This window comes from Aplidium turbinatum, chromosome 9, assembly GCF_918807975.1.
Source record: "Aplidium turbinatum chromosome 9, kaAplTurb1.1, whole genome shotgun sequence".
In the NCBI taxonomy this organism is placed as follows: domain Eukaryota; kingdom Metazoa; phylum Chordata; class Ascidiacea; order Aplousobranchia; family Polyclinidae; genus Aplidium; species Aplidium turbinatum.
In genome coordinates, this window is record NC_137480.1 from 26237060 (window position 1) to 26261799 (window position 24740).

Genomic DNA, 24740 nt, shown 5'->3' on the forward strand with positions numbered 1-24740 from the left:
ATTCTACGCCTATGGTTAAGGGTAAACATTTCTAACCCTAACCCTGATCTTAAGTTCCCTAACCAATAGGTTGAATCCTTATTAGGGGTTAGAAATAGATATATTTAGGGTTAGAAATAGATATATTTCTAACCCTAACCTAATTCCAAACCCTGGCTCAATAAGGATGCAACCTATTTCGTCCCCGGAAAAGATTGAGAGAAATTTTGAAATGTTTGCTGCAACTCTGATCAGCGACTTCGGCTCTGTTTTATTTTTTTCAGGCGACGAAGTGTTCTGTTCAGGGGACGAAATAGGTTGCAACCAAAAGACGATTACACTTTTTGTTATCATAGTTGTATATACAATTGCAATAACTGGTCGAAAGACGCCCATTTTTGTTACTGTTTCAAATGAAATTTTACCAACTATATGAGTATTGTAAATTGAAAAATGTCAGTGGCAGTTTTCAAACATTTTCTTCTTGGATTAGAAAGACATTTTCATACTCATAAACGTTTAATAATTTGGTGGTATTGTTGTGTGTATTGAAATAGCAATGGGACATTTTGTGATTGCTGTTTTGATATCCAACTGCGTCCAAACACCACTGTCATTCTGGCGGAATAATTCTGTGGGACCTACCTAATAAAATGATCCGTAAAAAATTACACAGTAAAATGCAATGGCAGAAACAACACTCAGACCCTGATAAAAGTACTTTTCATTGATACTTCGTAATCAGTTTATTTTTATTTTTTGCTGGCAAATAAACAAAAAATATACACAATATAATACAATAAACAAAAATAACTCGCTCAGCAAGGATGGCAGCGCAAGATCTAAAGGTCACCAAAGTCAGCTGCCACCCAAACATATTACGTTTTTATGCCAATTGAAAGTCAGGATGCCGTTTTTTTAATTTTTTTATTTTTAAATAAAAACGATAACAGAAGCTACATCGGAACAAAAACTAGTAAGACTGGTCTGATGAAATTAAGCCAACCACGGAGTGCAAAACTGACTGAAATCAACCTTTAAACTGAAGCGCATAATGAGAGTTTTTGCAGTTGGAACATACTGCTGCTCAATTACTGCTCAATTTCTCAAAGCACGACAACCTTTTTTGTTAATTAAGTTGCATCTTTGGACCAGGTAAAAAGAGCCACTTCTCTATTAGTATTCTTGGTTTTATTTCCTTCTGGCATTAAACATGTTTGCGCCAACAACAAAAAATAAAATTGATTGATTGATTGATTGAACTATACAATCATTAAAAACCAATTTCAAGTGAAACATTTTACACATTGAATTTCAATAAACTTTGCTTTGATTTTCAGTAGTCATAGTATGGTTAATCGACTAAGCAAGATATTCAAAGCTTTCAACTTACCTATTACGTTTACTAATGTATATATTTTGTGCATAATTGGAAAAAAGGGAAGAAAAGCACTGTTGAACAATTATAAAAACAATCAATTTAGCCACTTTGTGTATATGGTACATTTCGACTTACTACGCCTAGATTTTCTCAAATACACAAAGATATCTTTGTTTCACTGTATAGAGGAAGTCAAGACCTTTCATATGATGTATTACTCGAAAAAATTGAAGAGGGGCCTTTTTCAGTATAGTGCTTGGAAGTTACGTCACGGTTGATTGATTTCAATTCCACAACAATATTAACTTGTCTTCAAAATCATTCAACCATGACCAAAATTGTTGAAAGTTTGTAAATGTGTTGACTTCAACCAAACTTAAGTTCTCACAAAATTTGAAGTTTGTAACATTAATGGCGTATGTTTTATTTACGTTTAAAATTTGTTGTACCAACTTTTCACTAATTTCATGCTTGAGCGAACGCAAAAACACCTCATTTTCAAATGGCCATATCCCGAAAACCGCTGAACCGATTTTGCTGAGATTGGTATCATTTTTCTCAGAATGACTTGCTCTGCAAAGTGTCTAAGTTTCATCAAAATCTGAGACCATGGGTTACATTTTCCCTTTTTTCTGGTCAAGTTGACAAAGACTTACCCTGTTGCTTTAAGGTCTGGTATATCAAAAAATGAATTTTTAATTTGCCAAATAATTTGCAGTCAATGCTAACATCCAGCAAAATGAAAAGGTAGGATAATACCACGATTTGAAGTGAAATACAATAAACTAACATGCTCTTAACATTTAAATTAAAAAATTTGTACATTGAAAACAAGTAAAAATCTATTTTCAAATGAGAACCACATGAAGTTTGGTAGCCTACAATTTTGCGTGACATTAGCATGAAACTACTTGTGGCTATTTTTCTTTGTATTTTAGTGATCTAACATAGAGGCTTGAATTTAAAGAAGATTGTATTAAAGTTATCATCAAGTTGTCCTTAGTTTGTGAAAAGCAGTCAACTTTCCAATGTCAAAAGAAATGTTGTTGATAGTCAGACTCCTGTTTGTTTTAGTATCTGTTGCATCTCAGAGTCTCGATGATGACAACCTAATTGTTGAGTTGGGGCCTAAACAAGTTTATGAGTTCAAAGGAATTGGTGATATGGAGGTTTTACATTGGCCAGTATTTCCCCAAACTGCTAAATTTATTTTACGGTTTAGTGGAACTGTGAATGAATCTGGGGATGGTATTTCGGTTCATTGTCCGAATGGCAACATTTCTATGGTGATACGCCAGCATGCCATTCCATTGCTCAACCCTCGTGATGCAATTACACCACAGAATACTTTTATACATGATGATGGTGTTGCATATTCTGGTAACTTTGTAGTGTCTTGGGAAAATCCTGGATTGTTTCATGATGTTGAAATTGTTGTGAACACAAGCGAGAGTTCACATTACTTTGCATCTCTGTTTCTGCCATACGACTTGGATCATATTGACGTTGCGGGATTGACAAAAGATTGCCATTACTATTCCACGTTGAAAGTATATGCTTTTAATGTCACCAATTCTCTTAGACTCAGTGATGAAACCGAAGCTGATGTAGGAATGAAATTAACAAGAAAACAATCAGACCTATTTGCAGTCACATATATGCCCAGTACAAATAGTTTTAATCTGGCGATAGACAATTCAAGTAGGTTTACATGGGATATCTATCCAGTCACAGATTCGGGTGGAACATTGCAGATCAAGTTAAAATCTTGGAAACTATCTTCTATGAATGCTGGGTTGGCCTCATCTCTTACCTCATCAGTTTATGGTTGTTTGACCAACAAGCTCACCCTTCCTGGTGTGAACTGCTCTGGAGATTTATTAAAACTAAATCATTCCCACTTGGGGAATGAAATGCTGTGGAATGTTCCATTTCCTTTAGCAGGAACTTGGATGCTTGACATTTGGTTGGAATGTCCTTTCAGCTCCAATTGTAGTGATATTATTCAGCCTGTAGAATTATCTGTTAGAGTTGGAACTTGTGTAGAAAACTGCCAATCCAACTTGAAGCATGGCAACTGTGGCCTGTACAGAACCGATGATGTGTTGCTCACTGCTTGCAGGTGCAAGACTGGTTGGATGGGGCTGGCGTGCAATGATGGAAGATTCGCTTTGAGCTATTACACTCAGTTGTTACATACTTTGTTGTTAACTCTTAGCAATGTAATGTTCATACCTTGTGTTGTGTTGGCTATTTACAGAAAGTATTACACTGAAGCTTTAGTGTATTTCTTTGTTGCTTTCATGTCCACGTTTTATCATGCATGCGATCAGCCAGGTGTTGTTGTATATTGTCTCTTACCATATGATACTCTGCAATTTTGTGATTTTCTTGGGTCAATTACAGCAATTTGGTTTACTTTGGTTGCACTTGCTAACTTGTCTTTTCCACTGGAATCTTGGCTGCATGCTTTGGGATGTCTGGGTGTTTCTGTCGCTGTCTCTTATAAAAGGTTCAGTTTGTGGACCACTGTGGTGCCAGCAGTTGTTGGTCTGACAATTGTAGTTACCAAGTGGGGATTTAAATGCCACAAAACAAAGCATTGCTACCCTGGCCGCAGGAGGACTCTCATTTCAATAGTTCCGGGATTATTATGTGCTGCTGTTGGGATATCATTGTATGCTTTTGTTGAAACCAGTGACAACTACTACATTGTCCATAGCATCTGGCATATCCTCATGGCCTGTGCAGTTCTTTTCTTGTTGCCTGTTTCTCAGGACAAAAACAAGAAATCCTACAGCGTCATGAAAAACAGTTCAGTCAATCCTGTCTTCCTCCACAATGCAAGCAACGACATGAACGCAGTGGACACGTTTCGCTTTGTACAAAACGATGATGCTTTGAAGTTGTGACTTGTGAATATACTGTATAATGTATAGTATGATTAAGTATATGTCCTGTTTGATCATGCAACATATGGACTGACAATCTGACATAGAGAGTATGTATTTATCAAGTTGTTCTAGAATCAAATGAAGCCAAGCAATGACATAACAAAATATCAGTAGTCAGCACTCAGCACTTTAATCAAATTCTTATCTGCTCAATGCAAAGTCTGGATTGTTCTCAGTGTTGTAAACGTGAAGATTGTGCCCGACCTTGCACATTAGGATTTATTCTGAAGTTAGTTATGCACTTACTATATTATGTACTGATAAGAACTCAGTTTTAAATTCTCCATGATGTGTTTTATTTTGCATATACAATATACATAAAATTTACTGATACGGTAGCCACTTTGTAGATATTTGTAATCGAAATTGGGCATCCGCTACTTTGAAAGCAATGCACTACTGCCACCTGTTTGTAATGGTACCCGGTCATTTGGTCGACAAGACATTTGGTCGACAGGACATTTGGTCGACAGAACGATTCATTTTAGGCTAATCCTAACTCTAACCCAAATGTCCTGTCGACCAAACGACCGGCAACGGTTTGTGATGCTGTACAATAGTACATACTTAGTTTTGATGCAGTTAAGCGGTGCTTCTCAACATTTTGACTGTAGCACCCTTCGAACAGTCTAGCATCTGAAACTATCCTTGGCATCCGCCTATTAGAATGCTATCCATGAAATGTGGTTTCAATGTAGTTTTATGGTTAACACTTGTCTGGATTTCCGTACTTTTTGCACTTTCCAGCCCCCGATTGAGAAACGTCACAGCCCGGTGGGTCTGTCGATATTTCTTTTATTTTTTTAAAGTATCGGAAAGCCTTCGACGAGAAAAGATTGTCAATCCGTGTAATCCACAAAATCTTTGTTTATTTAAACCGCTGGAGATCTCAAGTCAGCTGCAGTTCAGACCCAATGTGTCAAACTTCGTTTTTTTATGTCACTAATGTTGTATCGCCCAAGAAACCAGGTGGCTTTTCTAATCAACTCTCTCCATCTGACGTCAATTGTGATGTTTAGGCCTTCATCTATCCTTACAACGCAATGTAAATTCTGGCCTCATCGGGTATATGGCCATTTCATATAGATTCAACTATTGCGTATGTTATCACGTTTTTAATTGAATGAATTTCGCTTTTAGCATCATGATCGTTGCTTACTTCACAATGCAGATTTTAACGACCTGTTTTATCCAAAGAAGGCTAAAACATGTCGTTAAAATCTACATTGTGAAGTAGGCAAATAAGTTGTCAGTGTCACAAACCTTGATGTTTTTGCACAAGAAAGTGCTGCTCGTCAGCACTGTCGTAGCGATGAAGTTGTCACAGTGGGCATCAGCTGGATGTTTTGAGGCAACATTGTGAGGAAAAAGTGATTCTCTAAAAGCCTTTCAACAACTGGGTTCCTTTCTGGCACCCCACCAACAGAATGTGTAATTGGAACGATAGATTGTGAGTTTTGATGCAGCCGAATACGTTTTTTGTTCGATGGTACCGCATCGATGTTTGAAAATTATTGAAGTGTACAAAAACTGCGATTGTTACATCCTTTTTTTCTACGTATTTCGCATTACATCATGCGGCTAACATGTAGTCGCCACAGGAAGCGAGTAACTGTAAATACATGCAACAGTTAAACCATAGATATCTTGGTTAAACCATGCGCTGCGTAGTCATTGCAACACTGGTCTGGCGTCACTATTGCGCTATCATAGTTTCGTGTTGATGTAACATCATGACATGTTTCGTTGTAGAGGCTGGGAATTCCAAGATTGCAACAGCTCAATACTTATGTGGATTTGCACTAACAACGGCATGCTTGGTTGTACAAACGGCAAATATTGAGACTCAATCAACAAAAATGAGATTCTTTGATGAGACTCATCATCGCACCGAAGATTCCTGTTTGAAAGCAACCTTGGTGGTTTCACATGCTTGTGCAGGGTCCAACACTAGAACACCGTCGATGCCGACATTGTCGTATTTCAAGCGTCTCGCATGCATGAGTTGATTTTACTACAAGTCATTATTGATAAAGCTGGTGACATGTGAAACAACGCTTGGCTGAACAAGTGTTTGAACCACAGCAAGCCAATGGGAATCGGTCATGCATTCGAAAGGCTAATGTTGAAATCGACATCTTCGGAGATCTAGGTATAAATCCGAACAAAATTTGCTACAAACGTTTTACTTTCTAATGATTAACTGAAAATAAACTTCTGAAAACTTGTTCGAAATCGTGAGCGAACAGCAACGGTTAAAATGTCTGTGAGTTTGCTTGGCCCGGTCTCAGTAATCGAGATCAGACCATGTCGTGATGGTCGAACAGAGCCCCGCCGATCTCCGTACTGATGCGTTAGGTCTTGACTACCGACCGTACTCAAATACCAACCTGCGACGTGTCGGACTTACGTTATTTTTTTCTACGTATTTCGCAGTACAATATATTATGGCTATATGTGGTCGCCACAGGAAGCGAGTGACTGTAAATACATGCAACAATTAGACCATGCGCTGCGTAGTCATTGCAACACCTGGCGTCACTATTGCGCAATCATAGTTTCGTGTTGATGTAACATCATGACATGTTTCGTTGTAGAGGCTGGGAATTCCAAGATTGCAACAGCTCAATACTTATGTGGATTTGCACTTAACAACGGCATGCTTAGTTCAGGGGCGGATCCAGAGGGGGGCGATTTTGAGCGATCGCCCCCTTTAAAACCCAAGAAAGTAGCTTTATTCTTCATTTATATGTAGCCTATACGATTTGGAAAACAACATATCGAAAGCAATGCTGAATAAGTCTTTCGCCATGTTCAAAGATTAGGGTAGGCTATAATAATAACATAGTATAAGGCTATTATTTCGTCGCAGAGTCTAATTTCCGAATGAAATTACTAAAATTTAAAAAGTTTATAAACTTTTTGCCGGCACTGTAGAGCATAGCGATAAATCCCTTTAAGCCTAGATAAGTTGGTTGACAGATCAGGTTATTGGCAACTTTGACGGTCAGACGTGGAACTAAAACCATTGAAATTCTACTTTGAAATTGCATCTAGAAGCAGCAAAGCTCAATTTTTTTCAATGAGACTTTAGCATCTTGACACCTAACATCATTGCTACCACGAAATTGCTCAAGTACCGACCCGATAGCATTGACAAAAGTCATTTGCAATGCCTACAACGGCTTGTTACGTCATATATATAGTGTGGAATCTGCTCTAGGCTCAGAGATCCAACTATGGAAGGAGAAGTGGAAAAATAAAACTGTTCCGGCGACTGCTGCAGTCTTACCGATGACTGCGGAAGAAGCATTACAACCGTTTGATGAAAATGTGTACACAATCGTACACTCTTCTAAAAATACTATTTACCTTGCCAGTCAGCGTAGCATCAGCCGAAACAAGCTTTTCATCTCTTCGGTCGTTGAAAACCTGGCTGAGGAACAACATCGGCGAGGAAAGACTGAATGGATTGGCCTTACTATACCAGCATCGGGACATTTTAATTGACACAGACTCCGTGATAAATCGATTTGCCAACAGTAGAAACCGTAAACTTGACTTTGTGTTGTAGTCAAAGGTTCGACACCTGTTAGTAGGCCTATTACCCGTACCGGCAAAGTAGCTTTTTATTTTCGTTTTTCAGTTCAGTTGTTTTTATTTCTGACCATCATATCAAAAACAATACACGTCAACATAGCAAAGGTCGAGAAAAAGGTAGAAGCGACAAAACGCGAACGTTAAAACGTGCTTGTGACCAAAGTAAGTTATTGAGTTGAAAAAAATTTGGCACGGTCGCAACACCTTCAGAAAAATTTAAGATCTAAAGGGAAAATAAAAACATAAAATGTTACAAAAAAATAAAATAAAAAACATAAATTTAGGCTAGGCCTATAGCTTTATTAGCCCACATAGCTTTAGCTAATATATTTAAGATTTGTATGGACAGTTGCTATGAAGATCGGCCATGGTGCGTTATCAAGAGTGCTGATGGTCGTGAGGGGAACACGTCTTGATGCTTTTAGCTCATAGCAAATAAGAGCAAGGAGTTTTATTTGTGAAGTCCACAGAAATAGTTGTTTCTGTTATTGTTAGTTTCTTTTTTTGTCTGGTGCAACGACCGTGTATGACACGTTTTAAGGAGGACTATATCTTTTGGTCGTCATTTAACTATGTTTAACTGCCATTCTATTGTACAAATGGTAGTGTTTCGCTGGTCCAAAATAAAAATTTACAATTGATACCTAGCCTATAGTGGCGATTCTACGGGGGGTGGAGCATAACCCAGTGTTTTGACCTGGCCCCCACTTTTGTTGCTCATTATGTTGAAGGTATGCATAACCTTTCCTCGCTGCTCTTTGTAACAATTCAAAACTTGTCAGAGGAATAAAACCTCGAAGTTATAGGCTACAGTAAGTCTATAACCTCAATGTTTATATCAATATTGGGAAGACAGAATTACCTGTTATTATCTTTCCGAGGTCAATTTTTAAATTGCCGTGAAACAATCAAAAGTGCAACCTTCAGTCTCAACTATAAACACGGCTAGGTTGTTCAGGCTTCAACTTGATATGGCAAGGGCACATCAGCTCTTCATCCCTTCCTTTGTTAAACAACAGCATTGTTGAAGGTTTTTTAAGTTATAGAATTTCAATTTCTCATAATTTGTGTTCGAAATGCTCTCAACCACAGACATACAATCAAGCAACCACAAGGCATTAACATAATCCATTAAAATTGAACATAAACTATAAGCTACAAACAGGCGCGAATCTAAGAGTTTTTTTCGGGGGGGGCCAGAAAATTTGAAAATCAATTAAAAAGAAAGAAAAAGCTAAACAGATATGAACAATGATACTACGATATGCTAGAAAATAGACATTAAAACAACCATTTTCATCAATTGTGATGCCGAGGGACTAATATCAGCTGTTTAGAAGCATATCAAACCATTTGATGCGGAAACATACAATTTTTCACAAAATTTCGGGGGGGGGGGCGGGTCCTCTGGGCCCCCCCATAAATCCGCGCCTGGCTACAAATGTTTTCGGCCATACACACGTTAGCCCTTATCAAGTAACAAAAAATAACTGCTTATCATATCTACAATGAAAATGAATAACTGATCTAAACACTGAATTGAAAAACGAAATGCACAATGAAACGGCGGAGCATAGGAGAAAGACACATCACATGGCGTTTAAATTACGCGAGGCAAAGACGCATCATATGACGTATCAAGAAAAGACGTTGAGTAAATAAGAAGCACCTGAGGCAAACAACTGTGTATTGAGGCGAGGATTGATTGTATTGTCTTATAGTTTATGTTCAATTTTAATGGATTATATTAAATGCCGTGTGGTTGCTTGGTTGTATATGTCTGTGGTTGAAGAAAATGACCTCTTTACCAAAATTGTAAACGCTCTCAACGCATCAAATTCGATCTAAATTTTCTAGGGGAGACCCCCGTCGTTGTTTGTGCCGGGCTGATCACTTTCCTGAATGTCAATGACATCGCCCCCCCTAACGTGAATACCTGGATCCGCCCCTGGCTTGGTTGTACAAACGGCAAATATTGAGACTCAATCAACAAAAATGAGATTCTTTGATGAGACTCATCATCGCACCGAAGATTTTTGTTTGAAAGCAACCTTGGTGGTTTCGTATGCTTGTGCAGGGTCCAACACTAGAACACCGTCGATGCCGACATTGTCGTATTTCAAGCGTCTCGCATGCATAACAACGATTTTACTACAAGTCGTTATTGATAAAGTTAGTGGCATGTGAAACACGACATTAAAACAGTGATGTACGCGCATACAAAAATATTGACGCCGTCAGCGTAAACGCAAACGTTCGAAAAACCATAGGCCGGATGCTTCAACGTAACTTGTAAAAAAAAGTTGGCGGCATCAGCGTTAGCGCATATGTAACATGTACCATGTTTTTAACTAACAAAATTATATTTTAACATTTAACCGAAAATTATCAGTATTGCAAAATGCATTTCAATGCTGCAAATTCAAAACCTAGCGTTCTCACAGAACATAAGTCAAGCTTCCTGTAACAAATGCCACTCACACAGAATCTAGCTCAACACATCTGTATTTCTAAAGCGACATAACTATGAAACCGGTATAGCTTTTCCCTTGATTCTTACGATAGCTGTTATTGATGAAAAGGCTCTACCGGTATATTATGAAGTAAGCGGGGAATTGAAAATGACAGGCATTTCGAAATTTGACTGGCAAAACGAACGGACTGAATTTTTTAGAAAGAGAAGGTTAAATGCACGCCGGGAGAATGTCATTCATCCGACACCCGTCTCAATAAATTAAATTAGTTATATATTTTCTCAACTCCCCAAATACTAAAACTTGTAACATTGATAAATAATAAAATGTATGATTCTATTCGATTGGTTTACTTTTTGTAGGAAGTCATACCCCTAGACTAGACAGCCAGAAGCCTAAATTATCCTTTTAATATATTCTTGTAAATTCTCCTTTTATTTCCTTTTTATAAACAAAAAATACGACAACTAGACAGTTAAACCCTACGCTGGGGACTTAAGTTAGGCAAATCCCTACACTAAGGGGAGTAGAAAGCTAAAAACCCTACACTGGGGGCTCGTCCAAACAAAGTAAAAAATTTTTAGTTTGTGAAAAAATTTTTAGTGTAACCAAATTAGACAGAATATTTATCAGGTAGTCAGACAGTCTTAATATAGTTAACTTATTAAACCTTTAATTTGACATATGTAATATAAATGTTAGCCTACCACATTGGTGACACTCAGACAAGTAAGTTTAGAAATATTCTCCAAACTAGCTATAAAAAAATCTGGTAAGTACCCTATGCTACAATTTTTATCATAAATATCTTTTAAAAACATGTTACTTGATAACATTTCACACGTTAGTTCGACAATAAATTTTGTGTAGCCTACTGTACTCTTAAGCGCAACGCCGGCAATTCATTGCTTGTCAAACGTAACTGATTTTTGTTGTTTGCTCATGGAAAGTAATAAAGCGAATTGTTCAGCGGCAGACAGCCCATTTAGACGCCGATGTCAACAATTTATTTACATGCTAAACCGCCATTTGCCACTTTTAATATTTTTAAACGTTCACATTAGAATAATTAGATTTACTAATTAGTAATTACCAACAAGTTGCCTTTTCAGGGAAACATAACCATGTAATTTTTTGTTTAAAATTCACAGTGTCAAATGTAACTTAAATTTTTAGCTCATTTTAATATTCTTTTTATTTTGCCTTACTCGGCATCGCAGATTGCAGGACACCCCGTCCCAATCTTATTTTATACAGACGTGCAGGCACCGCTCTGCAAAGCGTTGTGGTTTCGCTCCCAAGCAACCATCGTAATTTTTGTGCGTCTTTTTACTCCGGCTAGGAGACACTTTGGTACCCTTATACGTTCTCAGCTGAAGCTATCAGTTCGTGCAACTCCCTGGGGCAAAGGATAGGGGAAATCATGCGAAGCCGCCTGGACACATAAGGTTGTTATCGTTCCCCCCATTTTTTTATAATTATTAGGAGCTAACATGATTTGAGAAACTTTGTTTAGCTATGTTTTAGCCGCTGTTTTCTTTTGTTTGGAATTGCAGTATATGCACAGTTATTTACCCTGAATATGGAACTTTGTGTGCAAAAGCTTGGTTGGCATTTGGCCATGTAATTTCTTTTGTTTCTTGATAAGGCAGGAGCGCTGCCACGTTCTAAAATCGATTAAACAGCACCATTTATCCCACGTCGTTCAAACGTTGATTAACCATTACAAAACATGCTAGCCGCTTTATGCCTACCGATTTTATCTCGGTATGTTCTATTGAACCATTACTGTTTCCTGTTACATACACCCTATTAGCCGTAAGCTTAGCCTACGCCATGACACTGTCATGTTACGTAGTATTCCCATTTATCCTATGTTATTATTTACCGCTTTTACATATCGTACTTTAAGCTACGCCATGTCTCACTGACATTGTTCATTCACTGATATCGCATCATCACCTGTTTTTCACTGCATTTTAATTACAATTTTAGGTGCTCACCATTTCACCTAGCCTACGTTAACTAAGCTATTCGTCCTCAACGACTTCGCTCATTCACTGACATTGCATCCCCTTTATTATATCACATTGTACATACTTACAGTCTACCGATTTTTCCTGCCTGTTCTCACACTTGAACAGCTTCTAGAACCCCATAAGCTGGCATCTGCCGCCATGATTAAATCATGTCGCCTAGTGGTTTCAACAATTTTATGCTATATTTTGTTATTGTGTTATTGTGTACGTACTTTACTTATCACACCGCAATTATGTATCTTGCGGATGCTACTCTGTATCGAATTTTGCAGATGCGCCACCTCACCACATGGTTGTTGTTAGATGAGATGCGAGAGACCTCGAGAGACCTTGAGAGACTACAGCACTACGACGGATGACACGACAGAGTTCTCTATCGCCACCACACGGTGACTCTCATCAACTTACTTCCACGTGAGATGCCTTTACTTAAAGAAGCTCTGCGCAGACGACGTCAACTCGGCTAACCTCATAGCCGCCAACATGCACCGAAGCTTCATCGTTACCTTTCAACATGGTCAATCTCATGTCCACTGCTACATTGCGACACCACGCGTAGTTGCATTGTTACGCACTCAAGCCTTCTTCACACAAGAAGCACTGTTGCTTGCGACACACCGACGTGCACCACAGTTGCACTGTCTATCCAGCATCCAGCTTCTCAAGACGTCTGCTTTACAGCTTGCGACCTTACAAGCTGACTACTCATTCATGTCGTGCTCACTGCTCATCATCCGTCAACAGACCTAAACTGAACTGCTCATCAGCACTGCTGTCATAGTCTCGAACTCAACATGCTTGAACTCAATAGCATATCTTGTCCTCAAAGACATTACTCTCATGAACGCCATCTTCGCCTAGCACAACCTTCGCGCACGCGTAGCTCACCGCTATTCTATTATTATGTTTGCTTCTATGAAGTGTCAAGCCTATCTCCCCGAACGCGGGGCATGAACAATCAAGGACACTCACCTGCCTATATAGCCTAGCCTACCATATTTGTGTATTTTATCTTGCAAGTGCAATTATTGTAGCCTATATCGTAGCCTACTAAGCCAAAATGGCTTCCAGGGAACATACGACATCGCCTTATCTCTTATGATAATCGATTGTTTCCCCTGCAACCGCAATTACTCTAGGCCTATATCGTTCTAAGCCAAAGGGCTCCCAGGGAACTTAAGACATCGCCTTATCTCTTATGATAAACGACTGTTACCCCTGTAACCGCAATTACTGTAGCCTATTACAGTCCTGCAATTATTGTATATCGTAGCCTACTAAGCCAAAATGGCTTCCAGGGAACATACGACATCGCCTTATCTCTTATGATAAACGACTGTTACCCCTGCAAACCGCGATTACTGTAGCCTATTACAGTCCTGCAATTATAGTATATCGTAGCCTACTAAGCCAAAATGGCTCCCAGAGAACTTAAGACATCGCCTTATCTCTTATGATAAACGACTGTTACCCCTGTAACCGCAATTACTGTAACCTATTACAGTCCTGCAATTATTGTATATCGTAGCCTACTAAGCCAAAACGGCTCCCAGGGAACTCAAGACATCGCCTTATCTCTTATGATAATCGACTGTTATCCCTGCAATCACGTTATCGACTACTTGTTAACTTATGTGTGCGTTCAATCTCCTCATCCCACGAAAGGAGGGGGGTCATGTGTCTTCCCCTAGCAATTGTTAGCCTACAATTGTCAATTTTCTTTGTAAAAAAACATATCTTATAACCACACACCTATATATTGTTGCAACATGTATAACCGAGTTATTGTAATATTATTTATCTGTTATTTTGCCGTAAGGAGGGAAGTGTGTAACATGTACCATGTTTTTAACTAACAAAATTATATTTTAACATTTAACCGAAAATTATCAGTATTGCAAAATGCATTTCAATGCTGCAAATTCAAAACCTAGCGTTCTCACAGAACATAAGTCAAGCTTCCTGTAACAAATGCCACTCACACAGAATCTAGCTCAACACATCTGTATTTCTAAAGCGACATAACTATGAAACCGGTATAGCTTTTCCCTTGATTCTTACGATAGCTGTTATTGATGAAAAGGCTCTACCGGTATATTATGAAGTAAGCGGGGAATTGAAAATGACAGGTATTTCGAAATTTGACTGGCAAAACAAACGGACTGAATTTTTTAGAAAGAGAAGGTTAAATGCACGCCGGGAGAATGTCATTCATCCGACACCCGTCTCAATAAATTAAATTAGTTATATATTTTCTCAACTCCCCAAATACTAAAACTTGTAACATTGATAAATAATAAAATGTATGATTCTATTCGATTGGTTTACTTTTTGTAGGAAGTCATACCCCTAGACTAGACAGCCAGAAGCCTAAATTATCCTTTTAATATATTCTTGTAAATTCTCCTTTTATTTCCTTTTTATAAACAAAAAATACGACAACTAGACAGTTAAACCCTACGCTGGGGACTTAAGTTAGGCAGAACCCTACACTAGGGGCATCAGACACGTAAAAACCCTACACATACACTAGCGTAAACTAAGTTTGTTTGCTATAGGTGCCAAACATTCACACGGTATAAACCACTCGAAACAAACAAGTTTCATTTTGAATTTCCACGATAAAACATAAGCATCTGAAAGTGTTCATCTGACATTTTGCTGCGTTTTGGTTTCAATATGTTTTTACAATTAAAAACATTCTTTCAACTGCAGCGCTGGAAGGTATTGGCATGCTATAGCGAAAAAAAGACATTAAAAGTATGCGTTGACGCTATGCGCTAAAAAACCGCGAAAACTTTACGGCGTAGCCTCAAGCGACAACTATCCAAAAAAATGTGGCCGTAAGCGTTAGCGCAAACAAAAAGTCTACGGCGTAGAATTTGCGGCGTATACGCACATCTCTGCATTTAAAGCAACACTTGACTACACAAGTGTTTGAACCACAGCAAGCCAATGAGAATCGGTCATGCATTCGAAAGGTTTATGTCGACATCTTCGGAGATCTTGGTATAACTCAAAACAAAATTTGCTACAAACATTTTACTTTCTAATGATTAACTGAAAATAAACTTCTGAAAACTTGTTCGAAAACGTGAGCGAACAGCAACAGTTAAAATGTGTGTGAGTTTGCTTGGCCCAGTCTCAGTAATCGAGATCAGACCCATGGCGTGATGGTGAACACCCCATGAACAGAGCCCCACCGATCTCCGTATTGATGGGTTAGGTCTTGACTACCGTACTCAAATACCACTATGCCACGTGTCGGACTTGAGGTTTAAGTCTTTGCACTCGCTAACTTGTAAAATAACTTGCTGTTCTACTTTCAATCTCATAACACGCTTGATTGAATATGAGCCGTGACCAAGAGCGTCCGCAGGTTTTCGGTTAGGGGGGGGTCAAGGCGGGTTCACTCTGCCCTTTCGGACGGATGGAAAAATTTTTTGAAAATTTGACCATTACACCATCCAGACAATTTATCATTTTTATCAGTGTTTACCTTTCTACGGATTTTTATCAAAATTGGCCAGAGCAAAAATTATCAGAGTTATATAATCGTTTTATTGCATACTATTATCGTGCTCAAGTGAACCTTGCGTAAGGTGTAATAAGTATATACATTTGGGGTAATAATGCACTTTGTTTTGTCATAACTGTGTGGTTTCTGCAGCGACCGACTGCTAGTAGTTCCAAGAAGAGATAGTAAAGGAAGGTAAAAACAGAGAAAAAGAAGCATTTCAATTACGCGATGGTACTTGGGAGTCTATAATAACCATACACAGAAAAAAGTTATGAGTTGTGATTATATCGACAGCAAATTTGAAAATTAGCGTCAAATATTCAGAGCAAATACTGGTGGCACCAGTGAGGAATAGCCTACTATCGCCGCTCCATTTACGTTTCTTCCATGGACTCTTTAATCCAGTCTCTGAAAAGCCGCTTCTCAGAGACGAACATGCCGGCATTCATGTTATACCGACTTCATCCAGCGCAGATGGAGAAAATTGACCGTTCAGACTACAAAGCCCTGGTCAAAACCATACACCAATTCTACAACTTTGACAATTTTCAGCAGGACGCCATGTCGTGGTATGACATAACCATAAAAGGAAAACTTCCTCAGTCCGAAGACCAGGAAGAATTGGAATTTGTGGACTTGGTGAAAAATATGGAACTTTTTCCAGCTGTACGTCAAGCGATGATAACATTACTGACCCTCCCCGCCACTACTTGTACGGTAGAAAAATCATTCAACACAATGAGGCGGGTCAAAACATGGCTTAGATCAACCATGTCTGACGACAGGCTATCCGGGCTGTGTATGATGAATGTTCACAGAAGCCGAATAAACTCGGACAAAAATTTGTTGATCTAAAAAGTCATCGAAAAATTAGGCAAAGACCCACGTCGACTTCACTTTTTATTCAAGAACTGATTAACTAAACTGGTGGCTGATTGTTCTTTTCTGTATGATTCAATGTTACGAACAGCTTCATTGAATTCACGAAATACGAGATGATTTTATCTGAAACTGTGAATTACACTGGACAACATCAAATTTATTCCTCAAATGAAAATATAGCCTATGACCTTTGGGATGCTGATTTCAAATCTGACCTCAGATTTATCCTATCACGTCAGGTTTGTGAGATATGATAACAGCAAATTGTTACTTTTGCCAAAAGTGTAAGGTTTGACGTTGCGTTTATTACACATTGTGTTGCATCCAGAAATCCAGGCCATGGGGTGCATATATAGCTGAAATACATCTACAAACTACAATTTTGATACTAATTTGTTTTGGAAGCAACATTATTAACAAAGCAATAATATCAAGCTAAAAGTATAATTGACCTCCCCCCTGTCTATGTTTTGCATGAAATAACAAAGATTTAAGAAGGCTTATGGCAATGCTTGTCTAGTAATTCTTATTTAAGCTATTTTGGCCTGTCTAACACTAACCTTTCACTATGGCACTGCATATGTTGGTGGTAAACGGTACGCCAAATCTTCCACTTTTGGTAAAAACAAGGTATTTTTATTATCATATTTCAAAAACGTGATGTGTTAGAAAAAAATCTAAGGCCAGATTTGGATTCAGCATGGCCACATTAGTCTAAGCAAACTTGAAACGAGCAAGGAATAAAAAATAAGTTGTAAAATGTTGCCCAGTGTTATTCTTCTTCAGATTTATGTGAGATAAAGCCAGTGCCCGCACTAGTAATGTGGTTCTGAGAGTACAGAAGCTCAAGTTGTCGAATTTTGCGATTACGGGTAGCTCGTAGGCATCTTCGTAAATTAATAGAAGAAGTGGGATACTCCCGAAGAAGGGTGATGATCACAATCGGAGAGCTTGACCAGCCAGTCATCACTCGTATCACCTTCACCCCACCCCCCCCCCCCCCCTTTCAGAAAATTGCCTATTTTTGCATGTTCTCGCTTTTTCATTTTTCATCCAACAATTTTCCAGGAGGGGTCAGCTGACCCCATTTGCCCCTATGTGCGGACGCCCATAGCCGTGGCCGAGTGGTTAGCGCGTTGGGCTCGCAGTAGAGAGCCTGCATGTTCGACTCCAGCCACCCGCACTTGCTGTTGTTTCTCTGGGCAAGAAACTTGACGATAATTGCCTCTACCCAGTGATCGATTTCGAGTAATGGGTAGCCTAGTACCAAATTTAAGTCATAAGTAGAGTAGACAACCGGAAGCAGACATTGCCGTCGGCTGCAGCGTGGGTCAGGTGTACGTCGGAAGGCGTACACCGATGCATAGCGCTCAAGTCCGCTTTCCCGCAATGCAGGATAAAGATAAACAAACAAACAAAAACTTGTTGTTTATATGCCTGGTGAACAGACCAGCAGTGGTCTCAACGTAGACAGATGCACGAATAACATTATCGGTTAATGAAGTTCACATAAACAACATCATGTGTTAAATATGTTAAAAAGACAAGTGCTGTAACGATGATATAGGCTATACGATAAAAGTAAGCGATGTATCATTATCACCACACACAAGTTGACGGGCCACTGCAAGAACTTCTTCCCTTTGGTTGGTTGGTTTTGAATCTTTATCCTCGGACTGACAAAGCCTTGACAGGTTATTCCTGGTAGTTTCGCATACTTGTAGAGGCTCTTGACGCACGGCCGGTTACCGAGATTGGCAGAGTGAAGTTTCCGATTGTTGAAGGGTTGTTGCCGGAAAATTACTCCATTCATTAGGTGCCGCTGAATGGAGAGCAGCCCTGAAATGCGTTTCTCAAGCGCACATCCCGAGAGTCGAACTTGCGCCGCGTGGTCTTGAGCCGGGCGCGTAACCACTGAGCTAACAGGGCGGGAACCCTTCAACAGTAGCTTTATAATGTAGAATCGGGAGCAACTATGGCACAAAGTTGGAAGTAATTTTGCTTAACAATAAACAGATAGTCGCTAATGAAGTATTACGAAAGTATTTAAACTGGGATAATATATACATCAAACGACTCCTGTGCAATATTGTGTATTCGAATCGGAGCACACATTAGTTTCAATGATGCCATTCAGTTCAATTGTGTTAGTCGTTCACTCCAGCTAGCAAAACCTTTTTTACGTCGATTCAACGTTTGTACATGATCGATCCTTCACGTCTTCTTTCAATCTCCCTTTCACGATGCAAATCTCATTATAAAATCATAAAAGCAAAAACAAATTGTGACGTATCAAGCAAACAACATGACGATACGAATGTGTAATCGTATTGTGACGTGGCAAGAATGAGTCGCATTGTTTGTGTGTAAGCGAAAGGTTTTTATCATAAAAATACAAAACATGAGCTTTACAAAAGCGATAAACAAAAACTGGCAACACTCCGCATCGACATGGCCGATCTACCGCGTAGCTGCTCATTTAAAACATCCATCAGTTGTCCACTAAAATTCTTTCTGGTTTTTAGGCAAATATTTTGGAGAAATAAAATTTTGCTCGATTTTTCACAAACTTGCTTCATCGCCTCAGAAGCTATGCGAGTTATGCCTGTTTTGATTTCTTTAGAATCCGTTGTTTTACATAAACTCGGTTCCAGCATAATTCATTGCATATAGTTTTAGAATGAATATTGAATAGGCTACAAATTTCAATTCCAACAGCAGAGACGTTGTTGTGGTGAATGTGGGATAATCTCCGGTGACGTAGGCTACATTCGTAATTAAAAATAAAGGATTGTAAAATCGACAACTTAAATAAACAATAAACATGTCTCTGGTCCCGCTAGCGAATTTTTTTCCCACGAACTTTTTGTCTCATTTGCATATTTCAGTAAGTGTAGCCATTAGCCTTCTGGTTACGGTGCGGCGCGTAACTGTTTTTACAGATTTTCGACCTCACAGCAGCCGATTTTCGCCCTCCAGGTCCAAATCTAAACATTGAACTTGAAAAAAAAACGTAGTCGAGAGACACACCTAGTCTAGTCACGTTTAAAAAAATTGAGAAAAGAAATTGATTCTGGTCACTAATCTAAAAGTAAGATTTTCTGAATTGATTAAGAATTAGCCCTAACCTTACTTTTTTTTGAAAAGTTTTTGTGCACCGCAAAAATTAATGTAAAGAAAAAAGTGACTTCGGTGGGCGTCGAACCGATGTCCTCACGAGTATAAGGCAAAAGACGAAACCACTGAACCAAACAGCCAACTAAAAATGTTTGCATTCACACGGTATAAATACAAACTCTATGCGAAGTAACAAAAAGTTCGTGGGAAAAAAATTCGCGTCCGCAAATTACCCGCTAACTAACGCGTCCCACGTAGTTAGCGGGTAGACACATTGCGACGTAATTACAATATTAACAAAGCAAGATTAGTACGTCACAAGCAGGAGACATGAAACCTTTTTGCCAACAATGGCAAGTTCAATGCTGAGGGAATTAAGCGTCGAACATTAAAGTAGAACTACGTACTCGTATGTGATGGATAAATCGCAGATCAAACACTGCAGTGGGGAAGCCTTCCACGCAAAACTTCTGATCAACCGGGGTAATGTTAACGACCTGCAATCAGTCTATTTTGCATTGATATAACATAACATGGACTGGTACGTTGCCTGCAGTTGTTGTAGTGGCATGCGCGATAGAAATGTAAGAAAATACAAAAAGTTTTCATGAAACATCAAAGACAAGCCAGGAAAGTAAAGCTCTGAAAAACGTCCAGGAACGTTGTAGTGACGATTGGTTTGAATGTAATTCCAGAACGACAATGCAGACAACAAGATGTGACGTGGGGATGAGGTCGACTGGAACTCACTGACATACTCCTGGATCACAACATTCTAAGTTCAACATCAGTGGACGTTGTATAAAAGTTAAAGCTCTTGGCTCGATACGAGGGTGCGCTACCACACCGTACACTTGTCCTTGGGGTTCATTGGACTTCCAGATGGGCAATGGAATGCGTCAGCGAATTCATTGGAATTTGATAGAGATCCGAGAACTCTAAACTTGGCCGGAGAGTGAAAGTTAGTGATGATGTCATTGCGGAGGTGCTGCAGAGTCTCCACCGCGCACCACATCTGCAATACATTGTAACGTCACAATGCTAACCAAGTGGGGAAGCATTGGTTGGTGTCGCTTAAATGTGCGGGAGACACGTCACGCAATTTCATGGTTCACTTACTTTAAAACAGGAGGCGATACATATAACATTAACACATGGGTACAAGTAGTCAAGTTTAGTCAGCCAGGCGATCAGAAATTACAAACGAAAGGTTTCGGATGATTTTACCGCATAATAACGTTGCATCTACAACATTGATGTATCACTCAAATCTCGATGCAACGTCGCCAAAACAACCGCAACTAATAATCACCTGCGAGAAGCTGATGTAGAAAAGTTGATCGTGGGTGTAGTTAAGTGAAGGAAGGAGCATATCGACCTCGCCAGCTTGTGGTGACGACTTCCATGCTTGGTAGGCCTGCAGGAGAAAGTGGTTTCGTTACATAACCACCTTCGTTACTTATACTTTGACGTGGTTGGCAACCACTGAAGGTTTGCTCCTATTGAAGTCTCATAGGCGTGGACGACCTCCCAAACAACTCGCAAATGCGGGCGGTAGTAGGAACAATTGAAATATCTTCTTCCACAGTGACAAGTGTGACTTGCTATTCAACGAGCGTTGTTCTCGTAAAAAAACGACACAAAAATTTCCGAAAAATATTGTGTATTAAAATTGCTTACCATAGCTAATCACACGAAATGATTATTAAAAAGTGATGTATTCTGCACAATGGCTATTATGTGGGCTTCGATAAATCAATTCGGCACTGCTCCAGAGCACGCGGCTATGTCTCGGCAATAAGACACTTAAACTTAATGGCAAAAACAATAGGAGCGGTTGACTCGATGACTATTTGTCTCTCACTGCTTCCTGTGTTGCTCATGTGATCTCAGTCTATTGCAGTGACGATCGGTGAGGGAAAGCAGTGCTTACCTGAGCGAAAACTATGCAAAATATAATGACTGAATTCTAGGTTTAACTTCTTATTATTTTTCTCACGTCTATTTTAACTTGAAAATTACTGTATTCGTGACTAGAATTACTCGTAACGCTTGTGAGTAGTCTAAGTCCTCACCAAACCGCATGTCTTGCCTATAAATGCCAATTAACGCAAACGCTTCTGTCAGAAACAATCATTGAGGCTACAGGTAAGCAACTATCAAACTTGCTTTCCCAGATTCAAAAAATATGTCAAAAAACGCCTTCGTTTTATCCAATCTTTACCCGTTTTGCAAAACGTCACCAGCTGCTTAGCCAATCAGATGTGTTATGGTTATGGTATGGTTAGTTTTGCTTTCCCAGTGACGTCAATGCGAACATTCGCTAGAGCGGCTAGAGCCAGTGGTTCTTAACCTGGGCGCTACCGCCCCCTAGTGGGCGCTGTTAACTTTTAGAGGGGCGGAAATATTCAGGGGGCGTTATAGGGGGCGCTACATTCAGAAGGTGTAACGATATTTTCCTCACTGCAAATTTGCTTTAGTAGTTCTGCTGGGGGTACGAGAATCCACCGAGGATGAGGAGCTATATACAGTATAGAGATTGTGTTTAACAAGGGAAGTAGTGATTCTCTCTCAGAGCATTCTATGTTGGCCTATACAGCACAATGCACAACACCATCCGACAAGCGTGGACGTTGGATGGTGTTGTGCATGGCCTTTGTTGTTGATAATGGGCATTGTTTCCCTTTCCTTGTAGTAAGTAAATGGCATTTTGTGGTCAGCTTTTGGCAGGGACAGCGGGCAGGCAGTGCAAGCAAACCATAAGGACTGGTCATAATAATAGTCAGTCAATAATGGTTATTAGTGTAACTCTTACTAACTACTAAAAAATCAGCAGAGATGTGCCTTAAGACTTTTAAGTTAAGAGCCTTAAGGCACATCTGTGCTGATTTTTTAGTATTAAAACTAACATCGGCTTAAACTAGTTTTTTCTTACTAACTAATAACTAATTACTACTGGCTGTAGGCTAGCCTTATAGTCTTGGAAGAAAATGTCATTAGTAGGCTACAGCCCTTATATTATGGTGGGCGTCAGACTATGGAAATCTCTGAAAAGGGGCGCTGGGGAAAAAAAGGTTAAGAACCACTGGGCTAGACTAACTCGTCAGAATGGTCTCTCGTCACGGTACAGAGCACAGCATCATAATGCAGAAATAATTGTTGCTGTTTTTTGATGTCTCCTCGCCATGTACTTTAGCCTACTAGCTTTCATAGTCATGCCTTTGCCCTTTTTACAGCGTTGATATAACGTTACTTCGCCAATGAGTGTTCAGGTGCGGATGCAATATTTAGTTTGTTAAGCTTCTATACGCAGGAGGCAAACTTATCCAGCTTTTTGTAAAAATTGCTTGCGGTTGTAATTTTTAGACCTAAGTGTTAGTTTTTGTAGTGTAGGCCTAACTGAATATCTGAGAATGAACATTCATGACGAATTAAATATTTAGACAACTATTATTCCATGTCTAACATTAGATTTTGGTCCTGCAACGTTAAAATTAAGATTGTTTATGACTTCTAAACATTAAATGGATGTATGATCACGACATAGGCGAAGCACAATTTGACAGATTTTTATTTTTGATTTGTTTTGGAAATGCTCTCACAGCGCACCAAATTGGAAGTGTTTTTCAAAAATTTCTGGGGGAGGCCCCCCAGACCCCCCGCTGGAAGTGTTGCCTTCGGCAACACACCTTCGGGCTTCGCCCGACGGTTACGCCCTTCGTACCTACTACCTTGCTGCAGCATATTTCCAAGTTGCTTTCCCAACGGTTTAAGCCACCGAACGTCACTGGTCTATTGCAGGTTGTCGCGAATTATTATTATTATGAATTTTTAAATATTTCGTCTTGCAATCACGAAACACCTCTGTGCATGGGCAGTTACTGCTGAACACAACTTACACTGTACGCGAGCTTGAGTCCCCCGTTATCCGCTATGTTCTCCCCCAGAGTCAGGTTGCCGTTCACCTGGAAAGTGACGTCACATAGATCGGTTATTCGTCAGAGCATTTGCATGATGACGCCACAAGCGCAATATGAAGCTTCTTGCAATGCAACACCACATGCATAAACACCACAAGAAACCACCACGTGTTGCGTATTTTAGAAGTGTCTTGATTTTGGGCATGAGGATCTCATTGGTACCGGCCCCAGGTACCAACATGTGTAATTTGGCCCGGTAGCAATGAAATTCTCGGTCCTCAAAAACAAGACATCGCTCAAAAAATATGCACGATGGCAAAAGTCAGGCAACGTTTTCTTTAACCTCCTGGGCCTCCTGCAAAGGTATCGGGTGTTTAAAATCATTCCTGTTTCACTCAGCAGAGGAATAGATTCAGAATAACATGTGCTTGGCTGTGCCTCCACACGGCTGCACTGACATGGTTTGCTTTACAAAGTGCTGTAAAGAGGGTACATCTGCCATGGCTGCACGGCATAGAAACGCATGGTAGTTGTTGTTTATACTGTAATGTAGTACACTCTCACATGTAGGCCATGGGTTTCGAAGTTGCTGTACTGCTTGACCATGCATTCAGTCTTGGCGCGAAACTGGACCAGAGTTGAGTTCAGCCACCAATTGTCTAGGTTGCCCGACTTGTCGTATAGAGAGCCTGGAAGATGAAAGGCACGGAATCATAAACAGTTAAACACGCATAGGTAAGGTGCATGAATTTAATGTTTCATATGCAACAAGCATCAAGTAATAATCAAGGTAACAGGAAAAATAAGGACTGTTGTAGCTACCCAGACAGCAAAATCGGTCTATTTTACATTGATTCAACGTCTGCAGACGTTG

General features: G+C 39.5%; 2 protein-coding genes across 2 annotated transcripts in view; one reads left to right on the top strand and one right to left on the bottom strand.

Moving 5' to 3' along the window:
• The first annotated feature begins 2341 nt into the window (after nucleotides 1-2341).
• On the top strand, nucleotides 2342-6484 carry LOC145777119 (transmembrane protein 8B-like). Its single transcript, XM_082588414.1, has one exon. It carries the CDS (start codon nucleotides 2389-2391, stop codon nucleotides 4270-4272), a length of 1884 nt encoding a protein of 627 aa, XP_082444540.1. The 5' UTR covers nucleotides 2342-2388; the 3' UTR covers nucleotides 4273-6484.
• Nucleotides 6485-18241: 11757 nt separating this feature from the next.
• The window catches only part of LOC145777118 (endothelin-converting enzyme 2-like), a 37183-nt gene continuing 30684 nt past the window's right edge, over nucleotides 18242-24740 (bottom strand). The window contains exons 18-21 of the mRNA XM_082588413.1: nucleotides 24431-24555; nucleotides 23846-23911; nucleotides 21259-21363; nucleotides 18242-20961 (exon numbers count right to left, since the gene is read on the bottom strand). Of these exons, the coding sequence (XP_082444539.1) occupies nucleotides 20785-20961; nucleotides 21259-21363; nucleotides 23846-23911; nucleotides 24431-24555 (473 nt within the window). The 3' untranslated portion in view covers nucleotides 18242-20784. The remainder of the gene's footprint in view (nucleotides 20962-21258; nucleotides 21364-23845; nucleotides 23912-24430; nucleotides 24556-24740) is intronic.